Source organism: Penicillium expansum, assembly GCF_000769745.1.
Source record: "Penicillium expansum strain MD-8 chromosome Unknown contig40, whole genome shotgun sequence".
NCBI classification, from domain to species: Eukaryota; Fungi; Ascomycota; class Eurotiomycetes; order Eurotiales; family Aspergillaceae; genus Penicillium; species Penicillium expansum.
The window spans coordinates 203,351-220,292 of record NW_015971177.1 but is presented as its reverse complement, the minus strand read 5'-3'; the positions used below and the strand labels follow the sequence as shown (position 1 = coordinate 220,292).

General features: G+C 46.7%; 7 protein-coding genes across 7 annotated transcripts; 3 read left to right on the top strand and 4 right to left on the bottom strand.

Annotated features, from left to right (window-relative positions):
* Nucleotides 1-980: 980 nt before the first annotated feature.
* On the bottom strand, nt 981-1,923 carry PEX2_012640 (HEAT repeat domain-containing protein; the record flags this gene model as incomplete). Its single annotated transcript, XM_016738541.1, has 2 exons — nt 981-1,237; nt 1,290-1,923. The coding sequence occupies 2 exons, from the start codon at nt 1,921-1,923 to the stop codon at nt 981-983; spliced, it is 891 nt and encodes a 296-aa protein (XP_016602847.1).
* A 736-nt stretch (nt 1,924-2,659) lies between these two features.
* Nucleotides 2,660-4,100, bottom strand: PEX2_012630 (uncharacterized protein; the record flags this gene model as incomplete). Its single annotated transcript, XM_016738540.1, has 3 exons — nt 2,660-3,121; nt 3,171-3,340; nt 3,392-4,100. The coding sequence occupies 3 exons, from the start codon at nt 4,098-4,100 to the stop codon at nt 2,660-2,662; spliced, it is 1,341 nt and encodes a 446-aa protein (XP_016602846.1).
* Nucleotides 4,101-6,630: 2,530 nt separating this feature from the next.
* On the top strand, nt 6,631-7,090 carry PEX2_012620 (uncharacterized protein; the record flags this gene model as incomplete). Its single annotated transcript, XM_016738539.1, has 2 exons — nt 6,631-6,648; nt 6,731-7,090. The coding sequence occupies 2 exons, from the start codon at nt 6,631-6,633 to the stop codon at nt 7,088-7,090; spliced, it is 378 nt and encodes a 125-aa protein (XP_016602845.1).
* Nucleotides 7,091-9,093: 2,003 nt separating this feature from the next.
* Nucleotides 9,094-10,777, bottom strand: PEX2_012610 (putative integral membrane protein Pth11-like; the record flags this gene model as incomplete). Its single annotated transcript, XM_016738538.1, has 2 exons — nt 9,094-10,336; nt 10,407-10,777. 2 exons carry the CDS (start codon nt 10,775-10,777, stop codon nt 9,094-9,096), a joined length of 1,614 nt encoding a protein of 537 aa, XP_016602844.1.
* Nucleotides 10,778-11,655: 878 nt separating this feature from the next.
* PEX2_012600 (histidinol-phosphate transaminase) lies at nt 11,656-13,069 on the bottom strand (the record flags this gene model as incomplete). The annotated part of the gene is made up of 3 exons (XM_016738537.1): nt 11,656-12,706; nt 12,766-12,936; nt 12,987-13,069. 3 exons carry the CDS (start codon nt 13,067-13,069, stop codon nt 11,656-11,658), a joined length of 1,305 nt encoding a protein of 434 aa, XP_016602843.1.
* A 1,201-nt stretch (nt 13,070-14,270) lies between these two features.
* PEX2_012590 (DUF1115 domain protein) lies at nt 14,271-15,110 on the top strand (the record flags this gene model as incomplete). The annotated part of the gene is made up of 1 exon (XM_016738536.1): nt 14,271-15,110. The coding sequence occupies one exon, from the start codon at nt 14,271-14,273 to the stop codon at nt 15,108-15,110; it is 840 nt and encodes a 279-aa protein (XP_016602842.1).
* Nucleotides 15,111-15,770: 660 nt separating this feature from the next.
* On the top strand, nt 15,771-16,770 carry PEX2_012580 (uncharacterized protein; the record flags this gene model as incomplete). Its single annotated transcript, XM_016738535.1, has 4 exons — nt 15,771-15,951; nt 16,002-16,068; nt 16,117-16,587; nt 16,638-16,770. The coding sequence occupies 4 exons, from the start codon at nt 15,771-15,773 to the stop codon at nt 16,768-16,770; spliced, it is 852 nt and encodes a 283-aa protein (XP_016602841.1).
* Nucleotides 16,771-16,942: the final 172 nt, after the last annotated feature.

Genomic DNA, 16,942 nt, shown 5'->3' with positions numbered 1-16,942 from the left:
GTCAAACCCTGGTTCCTGTGAACCTCAACCTCACAAATTCGAATCGCATCAAGTCCACTTCACTGTCTCCGATATGACCGCTTTCCATACTACGCAGATCTGCAGGAAATACCCAATTGGCAGTCGAAAAAGAGCAGTTGATGCTAGTCGGAAGTGGAGTGGACGCTTGGGAGTTATTTTTTTTACTCATCGACTCACATTCAACAAACACAAAAAAAGTTTTGGTCTCCCCTTGTATTATGGGCAGCATGGCGTATAGGCGCGAAGTTTCTCCTGCTTTGGGGGATTGCGATGGGGGGTTTGCCTGTGATTTTACATAATGGCCGTGTCTTTGTATGTCTAGATGAATCCAATCTATGAATGGCTGTCATTTCGAGTTTGGGTGAGGAGTGTGTTGTAGATCGTGGTTAGTGTCTGCCCATATGCATGGCCACTTATAATCCATATACTGTACCCCTGGTTATATATGAAAAGTCGTCTTGTATTTTGCTGTCGGATCTAAAGTGACATGCCTGACATGTTTAGTAGGAGATCCTGCTCTTGCTATAGAGAAGAACATGTGTGAATCTGTGGGTGATATTAGGTCCTGTATAGGTTGCTTAGAAGTTATAACACAGTCTCACAGTATCAAGAAAAGCATTGTGACCACGGCACAGCGCCCGAGGCTAAATCGGTCCCCTACGCTAGGAGGAGAATGCAGAAAGATGTTGCCATCGGGGTCACTTTCAGTAAATATTGCGTATATATAGATAGTGAACTGCTTAGTGGCACGAATCAAACTCCACAAGATGTACAGCAGATGCTGATCAAGTCAGTGATGGATTATAATGGGTTTATTGAAGCGTACACATGGCACCATAGAGGTGGATCTGGAAGTGATGTTATCTGTGGATTAGACCCAATCTACTGTACAACTCGCACTGGCTTACGATGGAGCCGGTGATTCACGGGCCGAGAGAAATTCTTCAGGAGAGAGACCTTCAAGAATACAAAACTGCCACAGGCGGCATCCCAGCTTCTTCCCGAGCTGATTCCATCTCCACCTCTATATCGACCTCATCACATCGGCCTCGGCTTTTGGTCGCATTGTTTGTCTCAAGATAAGACTCGCCATCTCGGAAGTACCATGCGAGGTGTGTCTTGAAGCTTCGCAGTAGCAAAGGGAGCAAAAATCGATGCGCAAGGCCACGAAGGAGGAGCTCCGAATGTAACATTTCCCGCTGGTTGAGCAGGTTGACTAAAAAAATGAACTTCCATGGGATCTGCAAGTCTCGTAATCTCTGAATCACTGATTTGCGATGCCATTATTCGAAGTGTCTCGTCGGTCAAAGTCTTCTGCCTCTCGAGGAATTTAACGGCTCCCAATCTGACTTTTTCGTCCTCATCGTTGATTCGGGCTGCTAACAAATTGAGGTGTTCCTCGGATAGGTCTGACTGCCGAATAAGGACCTGAACAATAACATTTCGAACCTCTTTGTCGCCGTCATTGATTCGTAACGCAATCACTTCAAGCCAATCCTTTAAAATCGATAGGTCACCAATGCTGAATGCTTGTATGGCAGCTGCTATGACTCCTGCTGTGACTCCTACCTCGACTCCTGCATCTGCGTGATGAATGTAGGTCGCGATTTTGTTCAAGATATCTGGCGAATACGACAGATATGACCGGCCGCCTAGGGCGTTGATAGTGGCTGTTTTGATTAAAGGGTCTCGATTCTTGATACAATCCGCTATCTTGTCAAGGGCTGTTTTCGGTAAATTGGACAGATGTTTGAGCGCTTGCAAAGCAGCCTGTTTGGTGGAGTTGCGTTCATCAAGTATGGCTACTATCCTATTGGCGATTGTCTCGGATAAGCATGGCCGGTGGCTTAGGGCATCGATGGCAGCCGTCCTAACCTGATCATTGTCATCCTTGAGGTGCATCACTATTTCTTGAAGAATCGACTCTGATAAATTTGGCTGTCCGTCCAGTATTTTGATAACTGAGTATCTGACAGAGGACACAGAAGATATCAAATATCTTACTAAAACCTTGAGGGCTTCTTTTGACAATATTGATTTGTTGCACCACTCGTTAAAAAGTTTGGGATGTCCGAGCAAAAGGTCATCTTTCTGACTATCTTTCCCTAGAATAACCTCGCTTGACAGATCATCTGGACAATTTGAAAGCTTGGATAGAACCAGGAGAGTAGTCCTTTCAAGTCCTTTCTCTTGGCACAACATTGTCGTCAATGATCGAATGAGCCGCTCCGGTAGTTTTGATCGCCCGCTTAGAGCGTATATTGAGGCCGATCTGACGAGCATATCTCTAAACTTAATCTTCGCCTCTATTAATGGCACCGCTTTCTCCTAAAGGGTCGATTGGTAACGTAAAAACTGTATAGCAGCGTCTCTGATATTCCCAGAGGGACTCCCTAGGCCTTAATAAGTCCCGTAGCACTAAGGCAATTTTGGTACTGCGATATGGTACTGCGAGGTACTGCGGGACTAAGCTAATTTTAGTGCTGTTGTATAGTACTACAGTACTAAGTACTATAGTACTATCATAGTATTAGTTTTAGTACTACGCTAGTGTAATTCTATTAAGGATTACCTAAAATAGATAGATAAAATACTAACTTATTTTGATAAATTACTATTTTTTACTTATATATTAGTATTAGAAGGTACATAGTCGCTGCTGAACAAAAGCTAAAGCGAAAGTAAAAATAAAGAAAAGCAAAAGATAAATTTGGCTCATCCGTAACTTGCCCTCCAGGGCTGCAGCATAGCAATGATTTAGACTCTTCATGGCAAGAATTGCGTCACGGACATCAGCTCCAAGCACAGTTCCAGCGTCGGCGTCACGAGTGGAGGCATCACCGGAGTCAAACGTCTTGTCTTGAACAAGGGATTTAGGGAGTTCCGATCCTGAAACACAACGGGCTAATGTAACCAGTGTTGACCGATTAAGGTACTCGCCGGCGGAGGGCCAAAAACGCGTGGCTTCAACCTTTTTCGCAACGGCGTCACTGGCCCCTCGGCTCTTTGCATTCAGGTACGCAATAATGAAACAGAAGTACAAATACCGTCGGCGAGGACGGTTGTCGGAAACGAACGTCAATGGCTTGTTGTCAATCTCCTATTATATCATTAATATAATACTCAACTCTAGCTTTTGCAATACTGACCTTCAGTTTCATATAGGATCCACCCAAGGTACCGATGATGTTCTCCTTCTTTGATTCGTCCAAGACAACACACCTCCATTGAGTTGGACTTTTCATTGGGCCGGGCATAGGTACAATCGCGATGGTACCTTGGTCGAAAAGTAGCTCAATATTGTCTGCCAGTGTGATGCCTAATTTGTATGAGTCAGTCATTTCCTTGGCCACAAAGAGAACATTCTTACCATTGCGGGGGTCACCAAGAACTCCATCGCTGACTCCGAATAGGTGGGAAACTTCCTTGGATGTCATAGATTTGGGTACAAGATGGGCAGCTTTGATATTCTTTTGGGGAAGTACAGTGCCCAATACATGACACCACCCAAAGCCAGGGTGACAATGCTCATTGACACCGTAGTATGCATAAACTTCCTTCTTGAAGGCAGATTGATCAAACTTGGGACCCTTCTGTTTTGCACTTGCACCTAGCACACGGGAGATTATAGCGTCACGGTAAGCATGCTCGAGCAGGCTTTGGTCAACCGGTCCTTCAATCCTCTGACGTTTCGCTGAAACTTCTTCATCAATGTCTTCGATGATCAATGGGCGTTGTGCCTTCAGGACTTGAATGGCTGATGACGACGAACGGAAGGACTTCAAGAAGGGCTGGATTTCTCGCTGAAAGGCGTCGTGGGAGACCTTTTCAGTCTGTCTTGCTTCGTTGAGGCCGTCTCGGATACATCGCATGTACTCAAGTTCACTTTCCATTGCCGCGAGTTTCACGTCAAGAATATCGGATGTTGTCGACTCAACTGACATCTCAGAAAGGCGGGATGCTGCACTCACAGACCTTTGCTTGTGAGTCCGTAGCGCTAACTGACGAGAAGGCGCCATGAGAGACGATATTATTTCGGGGATCATGAGGGGCTCAGCAGGGTTGTTCAGGGTTGACATGTTAGCGGTATGATGCAGACAAGAAAACGAAGGGCTGATCAAACTGGACGAAAGAAGAGGTGACAGGCTGTTGAGGTGTTGGGAGAATAGTAATACCATTGGTTAAGCTGGATGAAAAAAAGGCGATAAGCTGATGAAAGGTAAGACAGACTTGATGCCAGTGATAAAAAGGGATGAAGGAAACGCGAAGAAAGGTGACAGACTGATAGAGGGTGCCAAGCTGGAGTAAAAGAAAAGCAACTAAGCCCAATTCGGATTTGACATGGCAGAGCCGCCAAATGTCGGGTTCCTGGGCGGGACTCTCCCATGGGACTATAAAAGTGCAAACATAGCCAAAAACATGACTTTTAAATTACGCTATGTTTGATACCTGTATTTAGGCTTTACATAAAGGTAAATTCTGGTTCTTATAGTTGACTAATTGATAATCTGCTTAGGTATAGTTGACTAAGCTCACTAACTATATATTTTGTATGGGGCCTACTATCACAGCGGTCTATGTATTTTCCGAGGTGTTGAATACTCGGTTTCCTAGTCATGTATTGTAATATAGCTTTCGACACTATACTTACCTCCAGCTTCACTATTATGCATTTTTTCCCCACGCATCTGCACTCCTTCCGTTAGGTATTTTTCTTATTTATCTATATTATTGAGCCTCGCTATCCCCTATTTATTGTGTGATGCTTGTCAGCTCCGCGATCCCGCGCCATCAACCTATACCCGACAAGAAAGTGAGGCAATAAGCGCCAGAGTTATTTATATCCACTACTGGGTTCTGATACCTTGAGCGGTAACCTATTACACAGGCACATACGGTGATAGGCTACCCTGCATATGATGGTGGGTTAAGGTCTGCATGAACCTGGTGGTTCCGGCCATGCATGCGCATCACTATCAAATTATGGGAATGAAATTGCTACCTTGGCTTTGCAAAAAGGAAAAGAAATATGGAAGCTGATTTAATACCCTATATGTGGGGCGCTTTCGAGTCCCATCTGCAGTATATTGTTAAATGCGAGCTACCTGCGCTTGAACCTAGGAGAAATATTCGCATACGTGACTTGGCCCTTGCCGGCGAATGTCAACCGCCAAGTACACATACATGTTTACGATTTCACTCTAACACCTGTCTACTATAATGGCTCCGTTCTCCAAAGATAAAGAACTCTGCGACAAGCTCAAGATCGCCCCCAATGGCGACCTCATACCGAATTCTTCAGTTCTAACAAGACCGACAAAAAAAAAAGCATCTTCCTGGTGAGCCCAGACTCGGATTAGGCGACAACGGAATTTCCGAATATCTCCAATACAAACTCGGTGACCTACGTCTTTCGCGCCTAAATTTCTGGGTCACAATTTTCCTCGGACACTCTACATATCAGGATGTACATGGGTACTACAGTGCGCATTTCGCCCGTTTCTACGGCCCTTTATTATTTATCTTTGGAGTCTTAAATGTTTTGCTATCTGCTATGCAAGTGGCATTGGCAGTTGGCCAACCCCTCGAAGATAGATTATGGTCGGTGTTTGCTTATACCTGTCGCGGATTTGCGATATTTGCGATTATTTATGTGGCTTTTATCGTAGCCTTCCTTCTATCAATGCTAGTCTCCCGATCTTTGCGGGAGACTATTTACGCTCTCAGGGATCGTTATTTAAGGCAGGGAGCGAATAAGGTGGGTATCGTTGCGTGACATCCTTTTATTCAGAAATCCAATCTTTCAAAATGACTTTATGCTCCCTTCAAAGTATTAGACGCATTGCTAAAGAGTAGTCGTTATTGCTTTCTGAATGTTCTAGGAACTCCCCTGCAGCTGCTTGGTCTAGGGCGTTCCGACAAAAGGGATCGATGGGCGACGTTGATTGTGTGTACTCCTGAACAAGTCTCGGGAATCTTTTTCCCATCTCGTCTAGATGTAAGACACTGCACTGCTGGCATAGCGAATTCACCATTGGCACAGTAGTCTAACCCCCTTTAGTATAGTAGTCCTTATTTACTAGTATAAGAAGTTAAGAACTAGTTTATTATAAACTGTTCTTGGACCGAAATTTGCGCTCCTAGTACTCCCCTAATGTATGCAAAATATAGAGGCTGAACGGCGGCAATTGCCTGGGTCCGCTAACAGGAAGAGCTTAATACTTATGCTGTAGTGTTTGTTGGAAATTTCGGCTGTAACTAAAGGTACTAGACTAGCCCGAAAGCCGAAAGAGAATAAGGACAGGAAAAAGAAAAGAGAAGCTAAATCCCAAAACGGTCAAAATGAGGCCGCGTCAGTATAAAACCTTGGAACTCGGAAAACCCTGGAAACGGTTGACTAAGCCCCGAGCTGCGCCACTGGAACTCTTTCTCAATTCCGGCGCTTCCTTTTTATCTTTCATCTACTCTCCTCTCTCTCTTTATTACGCAATATTCGAGTTCACAATCCATCCGAGAAAGAAATAGCCCCTACATCCACACTTACAGCGCAATCTCCCCAAATCCGCACCAAGTCTGACATCACCGGGAACTCCACCTTCAAGTTCCACCATGTCTTACAACAAGCCCGTAAGTACCCCGAACAATCAAGAACAATCAATCGCAATCAATAATCCTTAAAACACAAATCCTAAATACTAATTTCCTCTAGACAAGCCCACCACCATCCTACCCCGCTCAAACCCACGACGCAGGCCCTTACTACCAACAACCGCAAGGCCAAAGCCCCGGTGCCGCAAACGACTACTACGGCGGGGGCCAGCCCCAACAGCAGGGGTACTACCCCTCGCAGCAAAACTATGGCCAGCCCCAACAAAACCAGCAGGGTTATTACCCCCAGGGCCAGCAGCCGATGTATTACCCGCCGCAGCAGCAGGGTTACCCCCCTCAACAACAGCAGCAGGGTTACTATGCCAATGACCGCGGACGCTCTGGCGGTGGTGCAGGTGGTATCTGTGCGGGTATCATGGCTGCGATGGCTTGTTGCTGCTGTTTGGATATCTTGTTCTAGGCCTATTTTAGGTCTTGGTTTTTGAAACGCGATACGCGACTACGTTACGTTACGTTACTTTGGGGTTTGGCCTTTTGGTTGGTGTTAGAGTGGCTTGTTGAGTCGCTATGCCGTTCACACACTACACTCTTGAAAAATATCGAGAGATAGAGGCTGGCGTTTTCAAGCTTCCTGGGATTGGCTTTTGACTCGGGGATTTGGTACTTTGTGAATCCTGGGTTGGGAACTGGTCTCGGGTGTGATTGTTCTTTTTTTTTTTCCTTGTCGCTCACCTCGTATATATATCCTTGGCTTTCATTACTTATAGCTGGCGCAAAACAGGACACGGCGTTCTTGGGTCCTGGTTGGGCCTCAATTGTACTACAATTTTATCATTTACACTTTTTGTTCACTCTCCCTCGAATTGGCTTATGATGTTTTACCTAATTCATTCTTTTCCCTACGCATAAAATACAGTCCGACGATAGGTGTAGGCAGAAATTTAGTAGATTGGGTACATACAACTTTAAGGGAAATACATGCCCATTTTGATGCCAAGGCAGAAGCATTCTCATCCATCGTTACAACCTTGTAATTAAAGCTCTCTATAGGAATAGGAATCTGTTAGCATATTTTTAGAAATGAAGTAATCTTGCCATTTTATTTCTAGCGGGGTTCCATAGACTGGTGTTCGAGGTATTCGTTTTGTGAGTCATGAAGGATTCTCCTCTTCGTCAAAAGGACTACTGCCTCTAGGAATAAGTTTGCTTAGCAAATGAGGTATTTTTTGGCTGGCCTTTGGTATCGGAACCGTTGCCGGAGATACCGGCATGTTCGCTTTCGTTTTCGTTCTGGACTCGCTGGGGGCGGGCGTAGAACGGGGCTGATATTGGTTGGAGGCGACGAGTCAGAGGGCTTTGATTTCGACTTGAGCGTATTCATTTCTGGAATAGTGTAGATAGACTGCATATTCACTATCATGAGTCATATTTGAGGTAATAAGAATCAATTGCAGAACTTGCCTGTGTGTCCTCCGAACAAGATAACAATCCAGAACGCCATTGAGGAGCCATAGAAAGGAGAAACGATGGGAGAAAAAAAAAAGAGGAAGATAGAGAGTGAAACGTAGTGTCGTCCACCAATTAGATTGGATGGTAACGATTTGGATGAGACAGATTGATGTATCAGTTAGAGAGAGGAGGAAGGAAGAGTAGATATGGTCGTCGTACCACACGAAGAGCCTATAGTACCTTTGACAGATAACATTGGATGGAGGGATCAGAAGTCATATGACTTCGTAGCATCTAGAACATGTTTTGTTAAAGCTAATAATTGGAAGACTCTAAGATCTCGCGTGGCTACGATATTGTTTTGCTAGTGACCTTGGGGAAAGTACGACTAGAGGGAGTCCTTTCCTATTATGTGCGTAAAGTACCAAGGATAACTGTAGGAGTAGATGGCTTCAAGGGAAATACATCATAACCACAAGACACATGGACGAGATTGTTTCTAAACTTCATATACTCGAAAGCCTTTTAATTTAACATCCCCGAAGGAAAGGGCTCTAGGACTCTGATCAGGGTTGCACAGCATCATGTGATTGAGATGATATTGAATTGATTTCCAAAATATCTTGTAAATGTATGTATGTATGTATGTATATGGTAGTTATGTAGGAGTACATTATTAGCAAGGCGCCAAATAGAAAGAGTGCCAACCATGTCCAAGCCGATGTAAGTGTCCAAAAGATCTCGGGTAACATCTCCAACATCAACGCTAATAATCGCATGAGGGGGAATAAAAAAAAGAACAGAAGTAGTGAACAGAGAAGAAAAAGGTATAGGGGTATGCGGGATGTGTACATAGTCTCAAAAACCAAAAGAGACTCCAGCCAAAATATTCCATGTACAGGAGACAACAAGCCTCGACCCAAAGTATCCAAGAAAGAAAAAGACAAAAGAAAAGCCAGTCGTCACATCATATCATATCACATAACATCGCCACAATCTTGGAAGTGTAAAGTGTCAATGATCATGTCGTGATAACAACCCGCCAACATCATGAAGCTCGACATCAGCATCGACCGTCATATCCGAAGACGCGGACAGCGATAGAAAACGAGAATTCCCAAACGCCGAAGCCGGAAACGGCAGATCTGCAGGACCAGGAAGTGTCGGCCGAAGGCCATGCGTAACTCTCGGTCCAAAAATCCCCAAATCCTCTAAAAAGGCCCTACTCCCGCCGCCTCTGCGACGTTGCGCAGGCTCTGAAGGCGTGGACAACGTAGTCTGGGCACGCACATGATCAGCCCCGGATTCAGGGAGTGCTCTTGTCAGCAAACCGCCGACATCAGAGAATGACACGCGGCGCGACGTCTCTGATAAAGGCGAGATCTCGCGCGGGGACTCGTTTGTGCGGAGGTACTCGAGCGGCGTGACTTTTGGCCCGAGACTGTCTGTCGTGGAGGCGCGGTCATCGTCTGAGCGACGGGTTGTGGAGAATGACCATGTTGGATCGAGGGTTCCCGTGCGAGCGACTGCTAGTGGGATTTGAGATCGTGGTAGTTTCGGTACACGAGTTCCGTCCGAAGTACTGGGGGCTGTGTAGATATCTGGATCTAGACGAATACATAGACCGGTTGCTAGTTCCGAGTCCGAGCCCCATTGGTTTTGCATGACTGTATTTCTGCGGAGGAAGGATTTGTCCATGCTTTCGGAGACGGAGGCTGAGCCTTGAGCCCGTTTGTATTTCAGTTTCTTGACGCCGCGGTCTCGGACGAAGGAGCCTATTACTAGGACGTTTGAGACTGCTGTTGCGGCGAGGATTTCGAATGAGGCAAGGAGGGAGCGGTATGGTTGGGAGCCTCGATGTTCGATTACGGAGGGCACACGGTAGCATGTTATGGCCACCAATATCAAAGATAGACAGAAGAGGGATGCGAGGGCCAGGCGGCGCTTGAGAGGCATTTGCACCATGAGGATTATGGGGACTGGGATGGCCACGAGGAGGAGGTCGGTTATCACGTCGCAGGTGCCCATTGTGATTAGGTTGACGTAGCCGGTGCGGCAGGTTGGGCCTGGGTCTGGGGTGACCTGCCAGTAGTGGACAAATGGTTGGCATTCAGCCAGGGTTGCGATGACCACGGCTACTAGGGTTGATAAGAGGAAAAAGGAGATGAAGCGGAGGAAGAAGCTTGTTGACCGGCGCCAGGTAACCCCTGTGACTCGCTTTAGGAATTCGCACACAGTCACTTTGGCGGTCCAGATGCTGTAGTTTGTGAGTCACTTTGAACTAGCAGATCCAATGTAAAGATGAGGGCGCATTGGGTGCATCTTACAAGATGGCATAGAAGATACGCGCAGCAAGAACCAGCTTGCTGCCTAGCTCTCTGTTCGCTATCTCCTTCTCTGAAAAGCCTGTGGTGGTGGTATTGTTGGTTCCCAAGACGAGAACGAAATGCACGAGGACCATGCGAATTATCAGGGGAATGACGGCGATCATCATGACCTTATCCTCGGCGAAAAGGCGCTCAACGCGAATATAACGACCACATAGGCGCACAATAATGATGACCAAGGAGAATATAGTAGCCCACCAGCTCATCATAAGCGTCGGATTGATGTCGTTTCTAGTCTGGAAGGCTGGCGGAGTCTCGTGATAAATGCCACGCGTGACTAGCGACACGGCCATGGAGGCCATAGAGGCCATAATGTCGGAGTAAAATCAGCGCACAGAAAAGCGATTCAGGACGTGCTTTTACATTGCTCCTCACACGTGGGAAAGTGTGGGGATGTTTTTAGGTAAGGGTTATGGGGCGAACTGCGGAGACCAAAATGAAGGCTGGACGATCCTGAGATCTAGAGATGAGAGAAAGACGATATAATAACATATTGTAATCGGAAGAGATAGGGGGGAAATTAATAAAAGAGTTTCAACAGGTTAAAATCTCCCACCGATGAAAGAAGAGGGGAAAATGATCAAGGATGACCAGATAAGCCAAGCCTCCCATATAAAACAGCCAGTGACATTCGACTGGCTAATCTGGGAGATTCATACTTTTTTTTAAACGTCTCACCTTTCAGATCTATTGAAAGATAATACGTGCCCTGGGACAAAGAAATCAACGGTCCACAATAGCTTAAGCAGGGCATTGTAAAATTATACAATTGTACAATATTCCTCCAATGAGGGTTACTAGATATACCCTGTTAGAACTGAACCCTGTTAGGAACGGAGGGGACGGGACTTGGCTTGTTATACGAAGGGTTTGCGGTGTATGGAGTACACGTGGACTATTACTACTTTCATGATAATGCGTGTACATGTGTTCATATCCACAGATGAACAGGGGGGATATAAAGAGGCAAACCTTGGAAGAAAATAGCTCCGATAAGCGAATAGCCCTAGGGTGGAATGTTCTACTCCGTACATGTACAACATATGGAGGAGTACTTTTACTCTGATATCGGCTTTTAGCCCCCAACCTTGGAATCATTTTCAACAGGTTATCTACTCCGTGCCTGCTCCGTCGGCCGATGTTATCTCCCAAAACCTTATGATTTTCAAAATAATTAATCGCGCAACGCTCATCCAACCACAGCAGCCGCCGAGTCTTCCCGCCTCGCTTCATCCCGAAGCGACTCAATTCCAGACCCAGTACGCAGTCCACTCAACACAGTCCGCAACTCCTGAAGGAACTTGGTAACTTCCGCCTCCGTACCGACCGTGATACGAAGACAGCCCTCACACCCAAGTTCTTTCCCACGGAAGCGGACGACCACACCACGCTTCTCCGCCATAGCCTCGTAAGCCGCAAGCGCAGTCACGTTACTTGGTCGGCCCTCGGCGTCCAGAATCTGCACGAGCAAAAAGTTCGCGTCACTACCGCCAAGGAATTGCCCCACACCGGGGATCGTCGGTAGGTCACGGAGCAGACGGTCGCGTTGCGCGATGATCTGCGAGCGGAAGCGGTGCATCACTGCCATATTGGGCGCCGTGAGTGCCGCAGAGGCAAGCGCGCTTGTCGGGCTGGAGATGTTATAAGGGGCCTTGAGGCTGTTGAGCAGACGCGCGACCTCCACACTGGCATAGGCCACACCGAGACGGATACCGGCCAGACCGAAGGCCTTGCTGAGTGTCTGCATGACAACTAGGTTGGGCCATTCGGTCACCCACTCTGCCAGACTAGAGCCTTCGGGCGCAAAGTCGATATATGCTTCGTCGACCACCACGATGCCGTTCCATGTTGGGTGTTCGAGGACCTTGCGAATGTCCTCCTTGCGAATCAGATTCGCGGTCGGGTTGCCTGGCGAGCAGATGTAGGCTAGCTTGATTGATGGGTCGGCTGATAGGGCCTCGTTGACTTTATCGGCCTGTAGGTGGAATCCGTTCGTAGCGTCGAGTGGTACCTTGACGATCTCGAGGTCGTTTACCTGCGCACTGACGCCGTACATTCCGTAGGTCGGGGGACATGTGAGGATCTTGTCTTTGCCGGGGACGCAGAAGCAGCGTAGTAGCGCGTCAATGGCTTCGTCTGAGCCTACACCGCAGAACATGTGCTCGGGGAGGAGGGTCTTCGGGGTGTGGTGGTGGGTATTGCGGAGGTTGCAGAAGAGCTGCTTCAGCTCAATCTGGTGACTGGGAGGCGCATTGTTAGTTCATATTGATCTGAGATGCGACAGTACGATTTCACTCACGGATCGGGGTAGCGGTTCAGGCCGAGGAAGTCAATCTCCGGGTTGGAGGCTCCCGTGGCATTGCCAGTCTGAGAGGATTGCAATGCTCCCTCGCTGTTCAGGGCGAGACCGGGGCCGAAGGCATTCTCGTTGGCGTCGAGGAGGACGTTCGTCCCATCATCTTTGTAGTCACTGACTCATTAGCTCGCCGGTACCGGTGATTCGGAAAGGGCAGCACATACTCTCTGGCGCATCGGTAAGGCTGCAATGCCAGGATATTAGGACGGGCGCATGTCGCCAAATTAAAGGGAGATTTTGAAGCCATTGTGGTGAGGAATGTGAGATGTCGAAGTTCCAAGGTTGGTGGGGAGCCCAGGTGGGGGATTTTATCGGCACTCTATGACTCAAATGCCGATCTATATACACGCTATGTATTAGAGTCCATACTTCCAAATATTCATTTTAACATATGAGTCTATTAGTGGGGTTAGCATCCGGTAAAAATTCTTATCAAGACTTGAAATTATGAGTCCTCTAACATACCGTGGCCAAGAAACCTGGTGAGAATGCAACACAGTGTAGAAAACGCGTATCTAACTAACATCACAGATTTCTGCTGAGGGTAACTCAAAAGAAAACAGAGCTACCGAAGGATTTCATTTAATAAGAGTTTGATAAGGAATATTAAATAAACTAAAAGAATGAAAGTACCTAGCATATCGCTACATATAACTTCATACATAGTGTCTATTCTTAAATTATTGTCTTTCTTCCACGTTAAATATCGAGAATTAACACTAGCATTGAGTGAAAAAGGAAGAGAATCTGCAAAATGAATGACCAGAAGAGCCGCTCCCAAATCAGATCTAGTCCAAAGCCTAATACACAGTTCAATCCATCGTGCCTACCTAAATAGGCAACTTCCTCAAAAGTCTACACTTTCTATTATTTATAATCGAGACTCTAATGCTAGCTTCAGCCAACCCCGGATAGATTATTAGCATGAAGTTGGCTGGAGCTCGTCTAAGGCTGATTATGCATCCTGTCGGTTCCTAAAATTGTGAACAAAAAATACAACTATTCTTGTCACATCTTATGTTGCACACTGCATATGCGACCGAACACTCTTGCCAAATTTCAATGATCGACTTGAGTATTGGATACAGCCCTGGGTTCACTGGTGGATGGATGGTCCCGACGTGATTACATAATAACCATGTCCCCGAGGTCGGCCCTGAGTGCATCCAAGATAGGTAATTTGAGCCTTCAACTCGACGACCACAAAAAAATAGACCTGCTCGAGAAATCAACCGTTCAATTCTCTATATCAGGGTGCCCATTCTAGCACATTCATTTCGACTACCACAACCTAGAGCCACAATTGCTTATTCCGCATATTTCCGATCTCATCAGCTCAAAAATCACTTCACACTCGGTTTTATGCATGTTCTTCGATATTGGTGACTCCTGCGTCTGTAGTGAACAATATGGCTTTTGAAGAACCATCCATATTACCGGTAGACATCATGGAGTCCCAATTGTCCACCATTGACCTTCTAATGGCGATGTTCCCGTCTCCGGGCGAGCTGGAAATCCCCGAATCCACAACGCAGTGTGTGGAGAGACTCCGCGACTGGTGCGAGAATCCGACCTCCACACCTCCTAAAACCCCCTCAAGTATCTCTCTTACCGTCTGTCTACCAATTGCGGACGGGGATAAAACGATACAAGTCAATATTTCTGTGCCACTACAATGTGATAATCCAGAGACACTTGACCAATCACCGTCACTGGGCTATTCGCTTCGACAACCAGAGTGGATGTCCAGAGCCGAAGTTGCGGGACTTACGGCCTCAATACCGCAAGGCGATGATGCTTTAGAGGCATTCGAATACATCCAAGCAGAAGCCAGCCGCTTCCTTGAAAGCAAGCAGTCTCAGACTGTGACCACAGAAGACACAGACAGAGGGCCAACTGTGCGAGTGTGGTTCTATTTTCCGTCCCTGTCAACCCGTAAAAAGAGGGATGATATGGTCAACCTCGCACCGGGATATGCCCTGACGGGCTTTGTGCTAGCGGGAAAGCCAGGTGTATTGTGTCTTGAGGGTGCTTCATCTGATATCGACTCTTATATGAGTTTCATTAAGACACATTCCTGGGGTGATATCCCTAGTCATCAGAAAAAAGTCAGCGAGAGGTTCCGGGAGACAGAGGGGGTTCAGAGAGTGTTTCCGGGGATGGAGGAAATTACAGACTCGCTGGGAGAGCGAGGTGGCCAGCGGGCTAACCGGGGCGATATGCAAGCACTGGAGGCGTGGTTAGGGAGTAGAGGACTACAAGAAGCCTTTGACAAAGTTATATTCTAGGTGGTCATGTAGTCCGCCTTGCATTCTGCACATCTGCTTTATTGCTGCAGGTGGGGGTTCTTTCAATCTCAGGGCCATATAAAGCCAGTCTCACTCCCTCGTCCGATGATAGATACGTGTACCTAGGTAACTATACGTACTAAATTTCCTCTGAATTGTGGGGCTTTCCTATCTTAGTCGTCGATTTGCACATATTGGGCTGTTTCACCTATTCACCTATGTTCTAGTCACAACACCGGCCTGGAGGGCCAAACAAAAGATCTTCAAAAACTTTACTCAAAGAAGCGCCTCAAAGGCCACATAAGAGACAGACTCTTTTTGGCTTTGTAGTTCTAGTCAACTAATTTAATTGGTGTCTGAATAGCGGGGCCTGAATGTCAAGATTATCGCCGCGACCCCAAGGTCCTCCAACATACTCGCCGACTAAAAGTTGGGGCAATAAATCAGAATTCCGTTTGTGTAGCACTTAATGTCCGATATACCTCCGCTATGTATGGCTAGATGTGTTTTATCGTTACCCTTCACTTTATACACCCTAGGATCCAACCTTGTAAGCTAGGACTATATATGTGCAAGGATACCCTTTTGGTTCATGTAATTGTTCATGAACTTCGGATAAATCGACCAATTACCCAAATTACAACATCTACTTGTGACGAAATGTCTCCCGAAGAAAAAGCAGATGCCACAGGCAGGTATTTCCTGCCTCGCAACGTGGAAGAAGCAGAGCGCATGCAAAACCAGCATGAATGGCTCAAAGGCGGTGCCAATGGGCTTGTGCTAGCGCCAATTGACTTGAAGCGTCGTGGCATGCGTGTTCTCGATGCCGCTACAGCTGATGGTAAGTCATTTACGACCTTGGGGGCAAAAGAGAATACTAAGATTTGCAAGGTTACTGGATGCAAGATGTGAAAGAAGTCTTTCCAGAAGATACCGAATTTCTTGGCTTCGACAATGCGTAAGCTAATATATTTGCTACCATCATCTCTATACTGACGATAACCAGACCGGAGGGCTACCCACCTCTCAGCACAGCCCCTCCCCTCAAAATCGTTCAGCAAAGCCTAATCGAAGATTTCCCTAATGACTGGAGCAATGCTTTCGACTTCGTCCACCAAAGATTCGTCATCCCATTGTTCAAAGCCGAAGAGGTCCCACTAGTACTCTCCAACTTGACCGGATGTGTGAAGCCAGGCGGCTGGATCCAGCTTGTTGAAATGGATTTCCAGACCCCAGTATCCGAGCCGCTTGAGTCGTGCAAGGCTGTTCAGACAGTTCACAAGTTGACCAGCGGTGTGGTCTCGGATCCTCTAGCTGCAACAAAGCTGGCCGGAAGATTGTCTGAGAATGGCTTTGTTAATGTTGGATATAAGGCTGTTAATATGGTTGCTGGGTCAGCAAATCCTGACCGGGAAATGGGTGAGCGTGGTGCTCGTAACATGTTGTCGGTTCTTGGGTTCTTCCAGTCTGTTGCTAAGTACGTTCCCTTTGCTTTCTGATATCCATGAAGGAATGCTAACAGGATAGGCCTGAAATGATTGGCCTGACAGAAGAAGAGTGGACGGAGCTGCCTAAGCGTTTTGCCGAGGAGATGGAGAAGTATAAGGTTGCTTTGAGGGTTTACTTTGTTTGGGGCCAGAAGCCCGAGAGCGCGCAGTAGACAGAATCTTAGAATCTATGAATCTACAAGCTACTATTTAATTTAGAAATTGATTCGACACATGTACTGGTTGTATTAAGGTGTCAAGCTCCAGAATTAATAAGTGAAATGAGAGTAAGTATACGAAGGGGCCGGGGAATATCTCGGCTCTTAACAGGAGCATATCGTGTGA